This window comes from Eschrichtius robustus, chromosome 10, assembly GCF_028021215.1.
Source record: "Eschrichtius robustus isolate mEscRob2 chromosome 10, mEscRob2.pri, whole genome shotgun sequence".
Taxonomy (NCBI): domain Eukaryota; kingdom Metazoa; phylum Chordata; class Mammalia; order Artiodactyla; family Eschrichtiidae; genus Eschrichtius; species Eschrichtius robustus.
Genome location: NC_090833.1, coordinates 54090956 through 54108318, shown reverse-complemented (window position 1 = coordinate 54108318; position 17363 = coordinate 54090956). Strand labels below are relative to the sequence as shown.

General features: G+C 34.6%; 1 protein-coding gene across 5 annotated transcripts in view; it reads left to right on the top strand.

The window, feature by feature from the left end:
• The window catches only part of RFX3 (regulatory factor X3), a 297517-nt gene that overhangs the window by 210367 nt on the left and 69787 nt on the right, over positions 1 to 17363 (top strand). For all 5 annotated transcript variants that reach the window (XM_068552215.1, XM_068552212.1, XM_068552213.1 and 2 more), the window contains one exon: positions 10618 to 10692. In XM_068552215.1, coding sequence (XP_068408316.1) covers positions 10618 to 10692 — 75 coding nt within the window. The remainder of the gene's footprint in view (positions 1 to 10617; positions 10693 to 17363) is intronic.

The window sequence follows — 17363 nt, the reverse complement described above, 5'->3', positions numbered from 1 at the left end:
CATAACCACTGACTCAGAGAGTACTTCTAGGAATTTAATCCACTGATGATACTCTTACATATGTGAAATGCTGCATAAACAACTATATTCACTGTAGAGTTATTTGTATTAGAAAAAGATTGGAAGAAGCCTAATTGTCTATCAGCAGAGAAATAGTTAAATACATTTTAGTGCATTTGTCCATTCAGTGGAATTTTATATGACCATTAAAAAGAGTAAGGCAGTGTGTGTATGTGTTTACATATGTGTAGATAGAGCAAGAGATAGATGTGGAAAGATCTCCAAATATATTGTTAAATGAAAAAGCAAGGAGTAATGTGTGTGTGTGTGTGTGTGTGTGTGTGTGTGTATGTGCATTTAAATAGAAATATACATTTCTATATGCTTGTGTAAGTACAAAGATATCTCTAGAAGAAGAAATGAAGGAAAAAAAGGTGGGAGGCATGTGAATATATTTTCTATTCAAAAAAAGTGATTTATTATTTTTGAAAATCTTAGGCAAGCTCTTAATGATTATAAAGTGTGTCTATTTGGTCATGCTACCCAAATGCATGTAACTGAAACAATCCTTTCTTTATGTGCCCAGTATAAAGATTGTCTATGAGGTATCACGATTCAAGTTAAACCTTGATTCTAGGTTTCAGAAAAAGTCCTTCTTTATTAGACTGTTGCAAGTTTAGAGAATGAAAACACGCATTAAATTTAGTAAAGATTTCTAGAGCCATTCTTATTCAATATTTTGGAGTGAAGGTGAATGTTTGGTATACTCATGTACTTAGAGTCTGGATTATTCTCCATAATCACTCACTCTCTCAAACATTTATTGAGCAATCACTATTGACCAGCCACTGTGCTTCTGTGAATATAAAGGTTTACAATATGAGTAATGGAGCTAATTTCATCACTGAAAGGTACCTAATCCTCCAAGGCAAAAATAGAAATCCATAAATAGCCCCCAAACTTCTTTTAAGTGGTTAGTTTCATTTTCTTTCTCATCACATTATTTTTTAAATCACAAATGTGTTAATATGTTGTAAATTGATTAATTTTAGATTCACGAAAATTGTGCTTATCTTCTGATTATGTTACTAATATAAATTGCAAAATTGTCTAAATGCTGGGTAGGATTGGATAGCAAGAGAATGAAAAGGGGCAAAAATCCAAATAATACTTAAACTTTAAAACCACCCTTTAAACAGAGTTAGCAAGGGCCATTTTAGGAATGCCTGTTACCTCCCTACTTATTCTCCCTGAAGTATTAATTGCAGTCTGACCCTGGCAAAGAAGATAAATTTGATTATGTTTTAGTGCAGTGTTCTCAAACTTGAGTGTACATTATGTGTGGAGCATTGATTAAATGCATGGCTGGACCCCACCCCCAAGGCTTTTTTTTTTTTTTTTTTTTTTTTTTTCCCCAAGGCTTTTGATTCAGTGTGGAGAAGGACCCAAGATGTGCATTTCTTATAAGCACCTGATGACTCTGGTAATGCTGATCCAGAATTACACTTTGAGAAAACCTCTGTTTTAGTGATTATATGAACTAAATACAAAGTGAAAATGTTCTTAGTACTCAGAATAATCTGCAAAAGGCAGATTTGAAATCTTAAATTTGAAAATATCAACTTGGCCTTAAATCCTATCACTTAATCCTAACCCAGCAGATTCCTGAAGGGTAATTGTAGCCCTGAGTGCTTATACAGTTGGTATCTCAAAATTAGTTTTATTGTCACACATCAGTAATGCCAGTTTCACAAAGTCCTGGTGAGGGTGGAGGGATGTCGGCTTTACAGAATAATCAGTGGAAGCCCAATACAACAGTCTTGGTTTCAGTTCACCTAGTTAAACCAAATGTTCTCCAAACACATTCAGTTCATGCAAGTATCTTCTCTATATGTTATTTCTTATCAATATTTCAAATTAGCTTTAGGTGGTATAAAATTGACAAAACTTCAGGCTGAAAGCATAATGATTAAAATTTTTTTCTCTAGATGTCATAAAATTATCAGTGAGTAAAAAATATTTCATGTAGTTAAGCATTTACAAGACCTAAGTAAGGTTTCTTTGCTTTAAATGCTTAGTGTATAAGATTAAGATTTTCTCTTAGCTTTTATTCAAGAGGAGATGAAAAGCAAAGCTGGCTAGGTGTGTTTTCTGGGCATTTTTAATTTCTTTAAGAGTTAAAAGAACCACCTGTCCTGAATCTCTGAGTTAAGCTTCTTTTTAATATTGCTGTGGAGTAATATATTCATATGTTGATTTCTGTATCACTTGAATATACAACTTACAGAGCGGTGTCATATTCACAGCTTTAGCGTCAGTGAGCTGTTTCTATCTGCATTGCAGGGACACGTGGGCCCAAGAGACACCTGTAGATCCTTAGAAGGGATCCAATTACTAGAAGGGAACTGATTTAACTGCTTCGTGCAGGGCATTCAAAGTTTGGGGGCCACAATCTACAATGAGAAATACCTTTACTTTGTGGCCCAGTACTCATACACATACATACATGCATACATTCATGAGTATACATCTATATATACACACAAGACTATTATATACATATATACATTCATAGACAGAGGACTGAAACCAAAGTTCCAGGAAACAATACTTATCTGTACTGTGTGCCAGGACATTTGAGTATTTTCTACTCTATTTGATTTCTTTAATTTTTAAAAAATGCTGGTCAGGATAATTGATATCATAACCTACTAATGGGTTACACCTTACTTTCTGAAAAGCGCTGCTTTGGACACACTGAAGAAGAGATCAAACCATTAGCAATACAGATATGAGCCACCAGAATGCAGTGTCCATTCTTGTTTTTGGTTTTTAGTTGTTGTTGTTGTTGTTTTGCATTGCTAACAAGTGCCCAGATAATTCTAACAAGTGTCTAGGACCACTCTTGGATAAAAACCTGGGTTGTGATTATATAGACTACATGTAAAGTGAAAGGGTTTGTCTCCTTTGTGTTCCTGGTTGAAGTGCTTGCTGTAGAAGTCCCCCGCCACCCAAGACACACTTATACACACCAGAAGGTGGTCATTTCTAACAGGTATAAGGGCGGTGGTCACATGCTCATGTCAGCAATCACAGATACTTTTTCTTTTCTTTTTTTAAATTTTATTTATTTATTTATTTATGGCTGTGTTGGGTCTTCGTTTCTGCGCGAGGGCTTTCTCCAGTTGTGGCAAGCGGGGACCACTCTTCATCGCGGTGCGCGGGCCTCTCACTATCGCGGCCTCTGTTGTTGCGGAGCACAGGCTCCAGACGCGCAGGCTCAGTAATTGTGGCTCACGGGCCCAGTTGCTCCGCGGCATGTGGGATCCTCCCAGACCAGGGCTCGAACCCGTGTCCCCTGCATTGGCAGGCAGATTCCCAACCACTGCGCCACCAGGGAAGCCCCACAGATACTTTTTCTGAACAAGCCACCAAGTAGAAATATTTTCTGTCTTACTTGATCTCAAATGCAAACAAAATGTCAAGTCTTACAGTTCAGGAGAAAAATTACCCCAAAGGAAATTTCCAGTCTTAAGTGTATTCTCTTCATTGGGTTTCTCTAAAGAATTTACTATTCTTTCACAAGGAAACAAAAATGCTGTTTCTCTAAGAAAGTGTTAACTGGTGAGGTTAACAGGACAACCTGTATTAACAAGAAAATTCAATCATTATATAACTGTTTTTATGATGAGTAAAATTTAACTATGCATTCAAAAGTTTTTGTTCCTTTGTAACTTGATCACTTTGAAATCATTTTCAAGTAATGCTTATTACTCATATGTAAACCCTTTCCTATTGGAAAGTAAGTCTTGTTAACTGTAAATCATTTAGCAAATTTTAATTTTACAAGCCACTCCTCAGAAGATAGTTTCATTAAAAACAGTGATATTTCCTCTTGATTTATATTCTTGTTATATTTGTATAAAATGGAAATACTGTTGAACTCAGAGTGATAAACCTTGGATTCCAGTCTCATAGTTAATACCTATGTAATCTCAAGAAAGTCCCTCAATCCCAGAGAGCCTCAATTTTCTGATCTGTGAAAAGGAGATAATATTGCTTGCCTTTGCTATTTCACAAAGTTGTGAAGATCAAATGAGAATTAATGTAAAAAGGCTTTATAAATCATAAAGCATTATAGTATTACTTCTATTTTTAAATCACTTTCTTAAACAGTTCTAGAAAGGAAATAATTTCTACCATGAGACCAATTTTAATTATAGTGGTAGTTGAATATATCAATCTTGACCTCCAGTCTTTAAAAAAGATTAAAAAGCCATTTCAGAGTCAAGAGAATATGCCTTGACCTATAAAGACAATGAATAAGATGATATAATTGTTCTTTTTCCTTCTGTCTTATTGGCACATAATTGAATGACTGGCTGATGTTTACATTAAGACAAAGTCCTAATTGTCCACATATATCATATTCTATTTGGGCCATTGAATAGATGTGCATAATGTGTATATAAATCACATGTACAGGGAATCCTCTTTTTTGCCCCGTGCAACTCATGCAAAAGACTCAGCACCTCTCACTTTGAGATCAGTCTTCCTATTCCTTTTTACTGAGGGTGATTGGCATTCCCCAACAGTGATGTATCCTGACGTTTGAAATAAGGTTAGCTCTAAAACAATTGGTTCCAAAGTTACTTAAAAATAAATAACTCTTTCTGTTAGAAGTAAATAATGGTGATAATAAAATTAATATCAACAATTTTAAAAAGGCTCCGAACCTCTCCACATTTCCCTGCATTTGAAACTGAGGTTTACCTTTTTGACATCATCAGCTGCCCCTAAATGAACCCTGTGCTCCAGCCAGTCTTGATTACTTGTACCTGAAGTATCTGTGAGTGGCATCAATTTTACTGAAGATGTTGTAGAGGAAAGAGCTGAGGTTTTAGCATCACACTCTCCAGAGCACAGGCCCTCAAAGCCTCTCTGCACCACCTGTCCCCCCAAGTCTGTCCATTCATTCTACCAATGAGCATTCACCGCCAGTGTGCCCAGATCCCCGTCTCCTCAAATCTCTCAGCCCTTCAGCAGAGCACTTAAACCTGATACTAACTCTGCAAAACAAGGGGCCATCCTGTGATAAGAATTCTCCTTCCTTAAAAGGCAATGGGGAGCTATAAATACCAATAATAAATAACGATGGGGAGTTGTAAATAATGGGGAAATGCTTTTTTTTTTTTTTTTACATTCTTCTCTTAAAAAGTATTTGCTGCCTTAAGGAACAATAAACAAGATGAAAAGACAACCCTCAGAATGGGAGAAAATATTTGCAAACGAAGCAACTGACAAAGGGTTAATGTCCAAAATATACAAGCAGCTCATGCAGCTCAGTATCAACAAACAACCCAATCCAAAAATGGGTGGAAGACCTAAATAGACATTTCTCCAAAGAAGACGTACAGATTGCCAACAAACACATGAAAGAATGCTCAACATCACTAATCATTAGAGAAATGCAAATCAAAACCACAATGAGGTATCACCTCACACCAGTCAGAATGGCCATCATCAAAAAATCTACAAACAATAAATGCTGAAGAGGGTGCGCAGAAAAGGGAACCCTCTTGCACTGTTGGTGGGAATGTAAATTGATACAGCCACTATGGAGAACAGTATGGAGGTTCCTCAAAAAACTAAAAATAGAACTACCATACGACCCAGCAATCCCCCTACTGGGCATATACCCTGAGAAAACCATAATTCAAAAAGAGACATGTACCACAATGTTCATTGCAGCACTATTTACAGTAGCCAGAACATGGAAGCAACCTAAGTGTCCATCGACAGATGAATGGATAAAGAAGATGTGGCACATATATACAATGGAATATTACTCAGCCATAAAAAGAAACGAAATTGAGTTATTTGTAATGAGGTGGATGGACCTAGAGTCTGTCATACAAAGTGAGGTAAGTCAGGAGAAAAACAAATACCGTATGCTAACACATATATATGGAATCTTAAAAAAAAAAATGGTTCTGATGAACCTAGGGGCAGGACAGGAATAAAGATGCAGATGTGAGAATGGACTTGCGGACACGGAGGGGAGGGGGAAGGGTAAGCTGGGACAAAGTGAGAGAGTAGCACTGACATATATACACTACCAGATGTAAAATAGATAGCTAGTGGGAAGCAGCTGCATAGCACAGTGAGATCAGCTCAGTGCTTTGCGACCATCTAGAGGGGTGGGATAGAGAGGGTGGGAGGGAGGCACAAGAGGGAGGGGATATGGGGGTATATGTATACGTACAGCTGATTCACTTTGATATGCAGCAGAAACTAACACAACATTGCAAAGCAATTATACTCCAATGAAGATGTTTAAATAAATAAATAAATTATGAAAAAAGGTATTTGCTGCCTTAGTAAAAGTACAATATTGATCTCTTCTTTGAGCTTGGGAAAGGAGAATATAAACAGAATATTTACTGTACATCCAGACATCATTTGACCCCTCTTCTCTGCTCTCCCAACCTCTTTTCCTAAGGGCTTAGGTGTGACTTTTCTCTGTTGTCCTTTTCAGGACACTGATTCTTGGGTGGATATCTTACAAGCCTCAAGTGACCTTGGGTGCTTAGAGACTCTCCACCTGTCCCTGGATTCCAACAAGGCAGCATTAGCATTTGAGTGACTGGAAAAGAGTTTGCAGCCTGTGTTTTAGGCCACATGTTTATCATACTGTATATCTATCCCCCATCAGGTAATAGGTGCCCTGTCCCCTTCAGGTCCTTCTTAGAGGGTTTGCGGTATCTTTGTAGGAGCTCCACTGAGCTTTATTTTTTTTCCTCCTGGATGTGAAGTACAGCTTCTCCCTGTTCCTACTGATTTCTGTTCCTAATTCCTGAGAAATCATGGAAGAATTTCTTCACTGGTGCAGTCTGCAACAGACATGCATACTTTCTATATTCCAAACAAATAGGGGTTTCTTCTGCCTTACAGAGCCCAGGTATTTTTTTCCTTGAATCTACCGCACAAGAACTAAGGTCTTCCTGTTGCCATGTGGTCATATTTTTATCACATTTGTGACCATGGCACTCTGTATTTCAGAAGAAAAAATAGTTGTCATAGTCTTTAACTAGCACTCCATTCTTAGTATGGAGGGAAACCACTTTTGCCCAAATGAGGGAAACCACTTACACCATTCCCTGGGATTCTGTCTTTTGAGGATTCAGTGTTTGGTTGGGGGAGCTGAGTCACACCTGTATTTACTTTAATTCTGCAGTTCCTAACTGGTGACACAAGCTCAGACATCGTTTTCTCATAGCAACTAGTATTACCTTCCTCTCTTTCTTTGCCCAAATTAAGCTTCATTCACAGCAAAACTCATGGGTGTCCCTGCACTCTCTGATGAAAGTCTGTTTTCCTGAATAGTCTTCACTGTGAACTACTCTCAGCAAGTGCTCAAACCAGGTCTGATTTTTCGAATTATGCTCTGTAGCGCCTTGTCATGGGATACACTGCAAAGAGGTCTTTCATCTTTCTGCTAATGTGCGGTCAGAAAGAAACCTGGCCTATGCATGTAGGAAGCTCTCCACATTACCTGAGCTCTGACTCTTCAGACTTTGTCAGGCATTCTGTTGGGGTAGCATCTGAGGCTGGTGGTCTCACACTTATAATTCCTATGGCTGGAAGACTTTTCATTGATCTCTATCACTTTTCTGCCCCAGAAGCCTGCCAGTCCTCTAATATTTCAGTGGCGTGTCTAAACACAGTGCAGAATCCTCTTCTCCAGTTTCTGAAAGTGTTTCTGCAGTAGCACTGGACCAAGGGTTTCTGTCTCTGACTGATAACCACCCTCAGAGTAGATTCCCATTCTCATGGGAATCCTGTTTTAGTTGGCGAACCTAGAGGGTTTTAATTCATCCCTAGTATATTGCTAACGATCTTTTTTTAATCTTCCAGAAAAGACTGATTTTTCTAAGAATTCATGTGCTCATTGTGGCTAGAATGGTTATCAGTTTCTTACCTGCTCTTTCACATAGGGAGTTGTCTCACCCACTCCAGTAATGGCACTTAATGCTCTGTAAGCCTGTCTTTCCATGCTGAACATCTCATCTCAAATGGAACATCCCACCATTTGATCTCAGAGGAGTTGCCATAGCTTCTTATCCGATTACGAGGCAATAGTTCAGGATCATCATGAACCAGTCTAAACTGCCAATCACCATGTATCCTAGCATTAGGTAATCGTGGAGAAGAAATGTGCACTATTGGCGATTCAGTCCTAGGATGATTATTCACTAAGAGATACAACTGGGCACTGTACCTTAGTTCAGAGAATTGATTTTTCAAAAAAAAGCTAAGGTATACTCATAGTCTAAAGCTTAATTAGTTTAGGGAAGAAATGGAAAATGTTTATTTACCATACTTATTTTTTAATTGTCAAAACAACCACAAATCCTTTAGTCATAAAGAAATTAAAATTGCTGTTAACAAACAAAGCCAGATGTGGATTTCTCCCTCATTATTGCTCAGCTATTATATTTTTGATAATTTTTACCTTTCACTTAAACCTATAAAATCACAAGATACAGATCATTTTATTTTTAAGTAGACCGAAATCCAACATCAAATTTTCCACACTCAAACTTTAAAGAAAATGTAGGCATTTTAGCAAATTCATATTTTGAGCAAATTCTTCCTAGAAGTGATTTACAGTCACGTGAGGATGAGGCTTTTCAGCTGTCTTTTTATATATGTTGTTTTGGTTTTTTTTTTTTTTTGGTTGTTTAGTTTTTTTTCATGTGGGCCATTTTTAAAGTCTTTATTGAATTTGTTACAATATTGCTTCTGTTGTTTTTTATGTTTTGGTTTTTTGGCTGTGAGGCATGTGGGATCTTAGCTCCCGGACCAGGGATCGAACCCACATCCTCTGCATTGGAAGGCGAAGTCTTAACCACTGGACCGCCAGGGAAGTCCTGATATATGTTTTCTCTCTGAAAACAAGAGCACTTATTGATGCCCTTTTAAGAGATGTAATACTGAGGTCCTTTATGGTTTTAGTTTAACATTTTGGTAAAATGTTTGTTTACTCATTACATTTACATTACTCTTTCCGTAATTTTTTTTTGGCTTGTACAATATCATTTTCTTCAGTTTATTTTCAAGTATAATGATGAACTACATTAACATTCCATCTGGCAAAGAGTGTTTCAGAAGCCAGTTTACTTAATTTTGTGATTAAAAAAAAATTAATAATATAAAAATTGTATTATATCATCTTATGAATTATTATATACTTTAAGAGTATTTTTATCTATAATTTCTACCTAACATTCTTTTCTGTATTACATTTTATTAACTCTAGGGAAGAAGAACAAGTAACTTGGGGAAATAACATAAAATTAAAGCTACTAATTCCTAAGAAAATTAAATTTAATGTTGACATAATTGAGACTGAACATTCTGTGTATAAAGTATTCCACCATAAAGCAGTTGTAAACTTGATGGAAAAAAAAAAGACTTTGCTTTGCTATGGATTTTGCCATCCATCTTTTTTTTTTTTTTTTTTTGGTAGGGGAAGGCAGTATGTTTAAATTTCAAGGCATCATTAATTTTCATAGCCAATGTAAACTATGTTATCTACGTTTGAAAGCATGAAATATTTTTTATAACTGCTTGTAGGGATGTTGATTTGATCAGATAGCAAAAATAAAAATAATGATTTCTTTCCTATATAGTGTGATTTTTAATTTAACTGTAGTTAATATTGTTAATAGAATCCAGTAATCAAATACAGGGTGTTTGGAACCTGATCTTACAGTAAGTGCTATAGTTCTAGGAGCTGAGAGATAGTGATCTTTAAATATGAGGTTATCAAGAGTACATTTCACTTATTATTGGCACCTGCTACTTAATTAAGGTGTTATGATTGCTCATGGTGTGCTGAGATTACACAGGATAAAACTGTTTCTGTGATTGTCCCTTTTCTTTGTTGGCTCTGAATTATCTTCTCTTCTACATTCCATTTCTGCTATCATTTCTAATAGCTCTGACTCACCACCACATCCTAAACTATGATGTAGAGACCATGATTACATCTAAATGTGTTCATACTAATGACCCTCCACTTCCAAATTTTAATACAGGGTTTAGAGAAGAATGGATAGATTTAGAAGCTTTTGAACATTGATGAAGGTGTCTTTGCACATTTGCATTAAAATACTAATGCATATTAATAAAACACAAATCTGCAGTAGTTTTCTTTTGTGACAGAATGGAACAAATATTAAATACTCTTTGGGTGGGAGACTATTTAGAAAGAGAGCGGTTACTCTCTCACGTGTTGAACTACGAAAGTCAAGAATATTTTAACTAGCACAGTCCTCTGGGGTTCCTGCTTCTCAGGTCTCCCTTCTTATTATAATTATGGAATATTGAAAAAGGTTTACTTTTGTGATTGAGCTTATTATTAGTGTGCCTATTTTTATGCTATTCTCTGGGATTGGGGGGAGGAAGGAGGAAATACACATTTAGTGAGAGCTATTCATTAGCCACCATTGAAGAAGAAATTGAACTTTAAAGAATCTATCAAAAATTCTCTGGTGAGCCTTTTATTACTATCTTGTCTTGAGCCCTTTTTTTAATGACATCTATTATCAGATTGAAATGGCGATTGAGACGCTGCAAAAGTCTGACGGTCTGTCTACTCACAGAAGCTCTCTTCTCAACAGCCATGTAAGTTGCCTCTTCTTCATGTAAACTAATCTCTTGCTTGTTCTGCATGTGTTGCTTGCTTCTAAATGCTTGTTTTATTTATTTACTTATTTATTTTGCTTCTTAACCTTCCTTTCTCAGCCCCTTATGATCTCTGTATCACTTAATGGCAATTTTGCACAGTGGAATATCTAAAAATAGAGCCCCCAGTATACTACTTCACTAGGTTTTTGTACTGTTTTGGTACAGATATATTCCAAGTTAATAACAAGCTACCAAATATTGGTAAAAAGTAACTGATGATTTTAATTTTTCTAGTGTGGTATTTATTTACTGTGAAACAAATGTTTGTAATCTGCATCTTCGAGTCTGAGACAGAGAAATGGTCGTGTCTATTTGTATGACCAGTAATATTCTTTAAGTGGAAAAAAGATTGTTAATGCCAAACCCAATGATAAACTGTTTGAAATTCTTTATTTACCAGTAAGACTATAGGAAATGAGCAGGAAACAGCTACCTCTAGATGAGCTCAGGTCCTAAGACCTAAAGAAAAATGAATCTGGGCCAAAAGAACAAGTGAGATTCTAGATAAGCCATAAACTGCTAATAATTCAGATAAAACAGGATTATTGTTACTATTTCTGAAAGCTTTTAACTGTTGTCAGATGCAGCATCACTACAACACCGGTGAGTGTAAGAAGAATGATGACGATTTGTGAAACTATAAAGATTTTCATCAAATGTTCAAATTTTGGAGACTCAATGAAAATGTTGGTTAAAAATTATTTTGTTATCATGATTTCTGAATATATGGGAAAAAGTAAATAGACCTATGACTTAAATCTGTCTAGACAGTTCTTCTGCTAAATTAATGTCAATTAATTGCTAATAATGTACAATATAGTAAGAATTAGAGTTTTCCCTCCCAGCTGACAATGTATTCTTAAATTTGGAGATAAAATTATTATTTTTAATTCTTCCCTATATTTTGTGACTGAAAAGTCCAAAATTGGATCACCCAAGTGAAATAAGATATCATTTTTTTCAATAAACCTTAAACATTTAGCTCATAGAAAATGTTTCACTGTGCTTTTTAAATATTTGAATTTTCAAACATTTAAATTTTATATTCTAACATAACACAAAATACTTCCTTATGTTCTTACACATTTATTTTTAGATGAAGTGGTTTGTTTCTTTTTCAAAGGGAAGTATATCATGACAAATAAAAACAAGTTAACCTACTTGGAGAATGACTACAATTTTGGTGAAAATTATAGATTCTAAATTATAAAACAATATATACCTTGGCCCTTCTTTTGAAAGTTTAAGGAATATGATTTTTCCCCTTTCTGAAAGTTTGTATGCAGTATATCACTCTTTTATATGTTTCATAGGTATATTCCTGCTGTGCTAGCATGAGTCTGTGGTTGTGTGTAGAGGCTGATTTACTATATACATTTAGGATGTATGTTTTGGGGAGGGGGTGAGGACCATCTGGTGTTTTGTTTTGAAAATGGCAAGTGAAAATGTTGTTCATTTTTAGTTGAAAATGTGCAGGGATATAAGAAAAAGAATCCTGAAATTTCCAGTTACCTTTTTTGAACTTTCAGACTTCTATGAAGTTGTGCTTTGATATTCAATTCACATCTCATTGTCATTTGAGATATATACTTTAGTAAAATATGTGATATGTTTAATTTTAACTTGAATTACCCATCTTAATTAGCATATTTATGAACAATTATGTGGCTATACGAACATTTTTGTATATTTTTATTTGTTGATTTTTTGAAACTTTTCAAATATGTTTTTTTTCATTGTTATTCTCTTGTAAAATTCATGAAGTAATATTTAATGTTAATGAATGTGTGAATTAAGCTGCATAAACAACAGATACATGTTCGTTACTCTATGGCTTTGTACTTTTTATTACATAGCGTGGCAACTCTTCCATACTGTTTATAACTGCCAGAGGCATTTCAGTATATAGAGAGTGGGCATAAATGTTGCTAATGTAGTGATACTCTTTCTCTAAATATCCTGATTCACTTTTATTACACCTCTGAGGTACAGTTAAGTTTATTTAAAAACAACACATTTATAGTCAAGTCTCTGGAAATACAAATGATTCTACAGATGGTTATAAACAGTGGAGAAGGGATCAGTGTTTTCTGCTGACCAGTCAGGTTTTGTTTCCACCTGAACCCATTAGAAGATCATGCTGTCTTTCTGTCCTTGGAAAATTAGCGATGCTCCTAATTTTTGTTAGATTTATCCAAACAACTGGCATAAGCTACTACATGCATTCCAGTTGATAGTCACCTGCTAAGGGTATTTTAAATTCTGTTAACCTAATTGATGATTTTCAGCTGTGTAGAAAAATTTTAGTGGCGAGGTTTTTTTTTAATTTAAATGTGGCTTACAACTTAAATGTTAATAAGCTGTAAGTTATCTTTATCCCTTCCTATATAGTACATAATATAGAATCATTTGAGGTTTGTGGGATTCTTTGAAGTGGACATAAATTCAACCTTATGATAATAGTTCCCTGACATCAGTTTCTACAAAGGATCAATTTCATTAGGCAAAACTTGGGAGAAATTATCAATAATTTGTGTCCCATACTTACTAGTTTCCAAAGAGGGATCTTAGTCATGATTTTTGAGCTGAAAGTCTGTTGTCATTCTATTTTGCAATATGGAATAGATGGATTTTCTATTTTCTCTTTATATATTCGATTATTCACAATAATTTGGAAAATTCTTATTGGGATCAAATCAAATAAATAATCCCCTGTCGGTATAATCCAACTTGATTGCTTTGTTTTTCACCTCTCTTTCTACACATTAGAAGATTTAGTGAGGTATTAAATTTTATATCCCTTTTTCAACATATTCTTAAGAGTATTTTGTACTGCTGCTCTGTTTTTATCATCATCATGCTCTTATCGTCCAGGTCAAAATGCATGTATAACTTGCCTATTTCATACCCAACATAGTGCCTCATCTGTGACTGAGTGCAGTTACACTGAGTGCCATGTTCCCTTCTATTAACATTATTAACATAATGGCACTTATTCCAGTAGTAGCATTATATAGGCAGACAGCAAATATTTATTGACAAGTGAAAATTCCAAGACAGTAAGGATTTTATATGTTTTATCCACTGATGCACCCCTGGTGCCTAGAACAGTGCCGGGTACATAGTAGGTGCTCACTAAATATTTGCTAAGTGAATAACTGTAAGAGACAAGTAATAGAAGGGAACAGACCTTATTTTGCCTTCAGTATTCTAAGTACCTTTACCAATCATGTGTGCATTTATTTGGGGACTCACACGTGCATTCTTTGTTACCAAGTATGCTTCAGTTAGGTGTATGTGTGAGTATTGTTGATAAGACAGTGGTCTCCCTGCACACCATTTGAGTGAAAGAATGTATGGCCGAGCTATCATTTCCTCGTGTACAACCTTTAGTTTTTTTTTATTTAAATATTTTTATTTCTAAATTTTTTGGCATGTGAAGATGTTATGGGTAAATGATGTGTAGTCTGCCTAAATCAAATTAGAATATCTTAGTTTTCTTCATTGCAGACTTAAGTTTATTTTATACTTCTTCTCAGTTGTAAATAATATAAATTGGCATTTAATGACTATATTGTATCAAATTTGGGATATTTTAGATTATAAATTTAAATACAGAAACATTCTTAAATTAATTGTTCCCAAATTTCTCGTAATGTTTTTCAGCTTGTGCATTTTTAAAATTCCATTTAAAGTATATGAAAAACTTTAGGCATTTATTTTATATACCTTTCACTATCTAGCAAATAATCGTTTCATGATTTATGCTGGTTTTAGCTGAAATATATTCAGTTCAAAGCAAAACCTTGTTTTATGCTTACTTTCTCTTGACTTGGCTGTGCTGTAAATATAAGTTATGATGGAAATAAGATCTGTCAAAATGCATATCGTCAGTGAACTGAACTTAAAATGAATCCCAATGGATAATAATCCATCTGGGGAAAAATGCCAAATGTTACATTTAGATGTTAATTGGGGAATGCAATAATGTATTTTTTTTTTAATTTGTCAATCAGTATTTCCCTTTGGGAAAAATAGGAACTGTTCATCTTCCTTAATCTACCCTGATAAATATAGATTAAATGCAAAGGTTGAAAGATGCAATTATCTTGGTTTCTACCCTTACGTGAATTTACGTTAGTTCATTAGTAGAATAATCAGGTTTTAAAGATAAAAGTTAAAAGTTCCTATGGTATTTCATGGGCTTTTAAAATCATAAATATAAACAAATATTTTGTAAGACATCTTATAAAAGAGTAAAAGAAATAGCAATAGTTATTTCTAAATTACTAAATGTTAAGGGTATTGAATTAGTGTCCAAATACATTTTATAAAAGAGGAAATCCAAGGAAACAATATATCTTATAATAGGCATGAACTTCCCTGGGGCAGCACATGGAGTGTATACCTTCAGGTTACACTTAACTGCCAAGTTTCTCTTATGATAAAAATTAATCCTTTCTTATACTATGTTTTAGACTCAAAGATCTGACAGAATTTTATCACCGTGTCAAAACTCGAAGGTTAAATACTGACATGTAGAATGCAGATTAATCCCCAGCTAAAACTCAAAATCTTATCTGAGATTTCCACTTACACAGTCAATTTCTGGGAGCACTACTTGTGGGTGTGCAGTTGTTGGCAGGCTTCCTAGTTGGAGCAGTCATGGCTGCAGCAGAGCCACCTCCGTCCTTCAGGGCTTTTACCTCCACTTGACCTCCTGCCCTTCCCAAGTGATCTCCAGGCTTCTGGGAAGGAATAAGAGTTCCTCCTCCTGCAAGCAAAGGACAGGGAACAAAGTGTAGCTTTGCTACTGTAAAAGTGATAGTCACTAGAATACCCGCATACCCACTCTTGTGGAATTTTTCAAACCAACTAATGATTTTATATATATATAAATATAAAATATACCTATGTATGTAAATATGTATACACATATGAGTGTGTGTACACACATAGACACACAAATACATATTACAAATAAACTCAGATTTTTAAAAACTGGATTAGAAATGAAGAAAAATCTTTAAGAATGTAAAATTATGTAAGAAGAACAATCAGTTTGCGAAAGAGCCAGTCCAGATTCTGTGACTTGCTTAGCCACTTCAGAGGACCATGTGACCAATTCAATAAAAGCTTCATCTTCTCCAGGTTATTCACTGGGGGCTTGAGTAATATTATTCAGGCTTATGAGTATTTTAAGTCAACCTTTGCTGTAATTATCTCACTATTTCTGTGCAAAGTTTTCTTTGATTAAGAATGGTCTGATTAATATTTTTATATATGTAGACATACTTTTGGACTAAAATATTTTATATTGAACTTTAATATTTGCACAAGTTTTCACTTTTACAAAAGGCAATTTACAATAGTACCCTTCAAATATTTTATCTTGGATTTGCTTTTTCAAATTCTTTTATAAAATTTTTAATCTATAAGACAATTTTCTGGATCATGAGATATTAATGAACTCTCATTTTTAGATATTTGTCTTTACTTTTAAGTAATTAAATATTGCAAGGTAAACAGTTAAGGCAGTTTACAGAAATTTTTAAGTTGTATCTGATTAATTAAACAAATTATTTTCATTTGACTTATATTTTATTAAAAGTATTTTACATCAGATTTATTTTTATTATTTGTATACTTTTGGTTATAAAGTTCACATTATGAAATTATTTTTTCATTTCTGAAAAAAGAGCCCTTTAACGTTTCCTATATAGATATATGTTCTGTTCATTAGCAAAGGAAGAAATATTTGATTTTTTTTGATTTTTATTTTTTGTTAAGAAATCATACCATTTTGGCTTTGACAATATGCATTATTATCTGAGGATACGTAGACAGACATACAGACATATCTGTGACATTTGTAACTTACTGGCATTGTTCGATGCTTGTGGATGTGGGCACTTCATTAGTTCAGTTGCAAAATATGACTGTTTTTCAAAAAATACTTATAGTTTTTATATGCTTGCCCGTTTAAAAAAAAATTCCTTGATCTCAAGGGATTAAATTCCTCATAGAATATTCCTTTCTATATTCTGTATTTCAATATTCCTTATTTCTATATTCTTTATATATTTAGAATACCAATGGAAGGCTCTATCTAGTATATGTACACAAAACAAGAGCCATCACTTGCGTGCAGTATGGTTCACTAGAGCTGCCCTAACACCATTCAAGTGAGGAAACAATGCTTTCAGATCCCAGTCATCTTACTGAGGCACGTGGATGAAATATGTGAGGCAGGTTTGCTTTGCCACATTTTATGTGTCGTCTCTGTCAGTTGTTTCATAATCAACAGAGTCTTAAAATTTCAAAAGGAACACTAAAGAGACATACTGACCCACTGTTGTAGGCAGAATACTAGTCTGAGCCTTTATAACTGGATTTTCCGATCAGTTTGCCTCCTCTCTTTACACTAAATGAATATGTGTATGTGAACTTATTCTATGTTGCATGTAGAGTACTCAGAAATCATGTGTGAATGCCTCTGGAAAACTTGTTTACTGACAGTAAGGTTACAGATGATTCATATGAAAAGACCTGTAAATTTTTTGGCCATTATAAAAATGAATGTTTATTTTGTGTAATCTTTTAAAAAT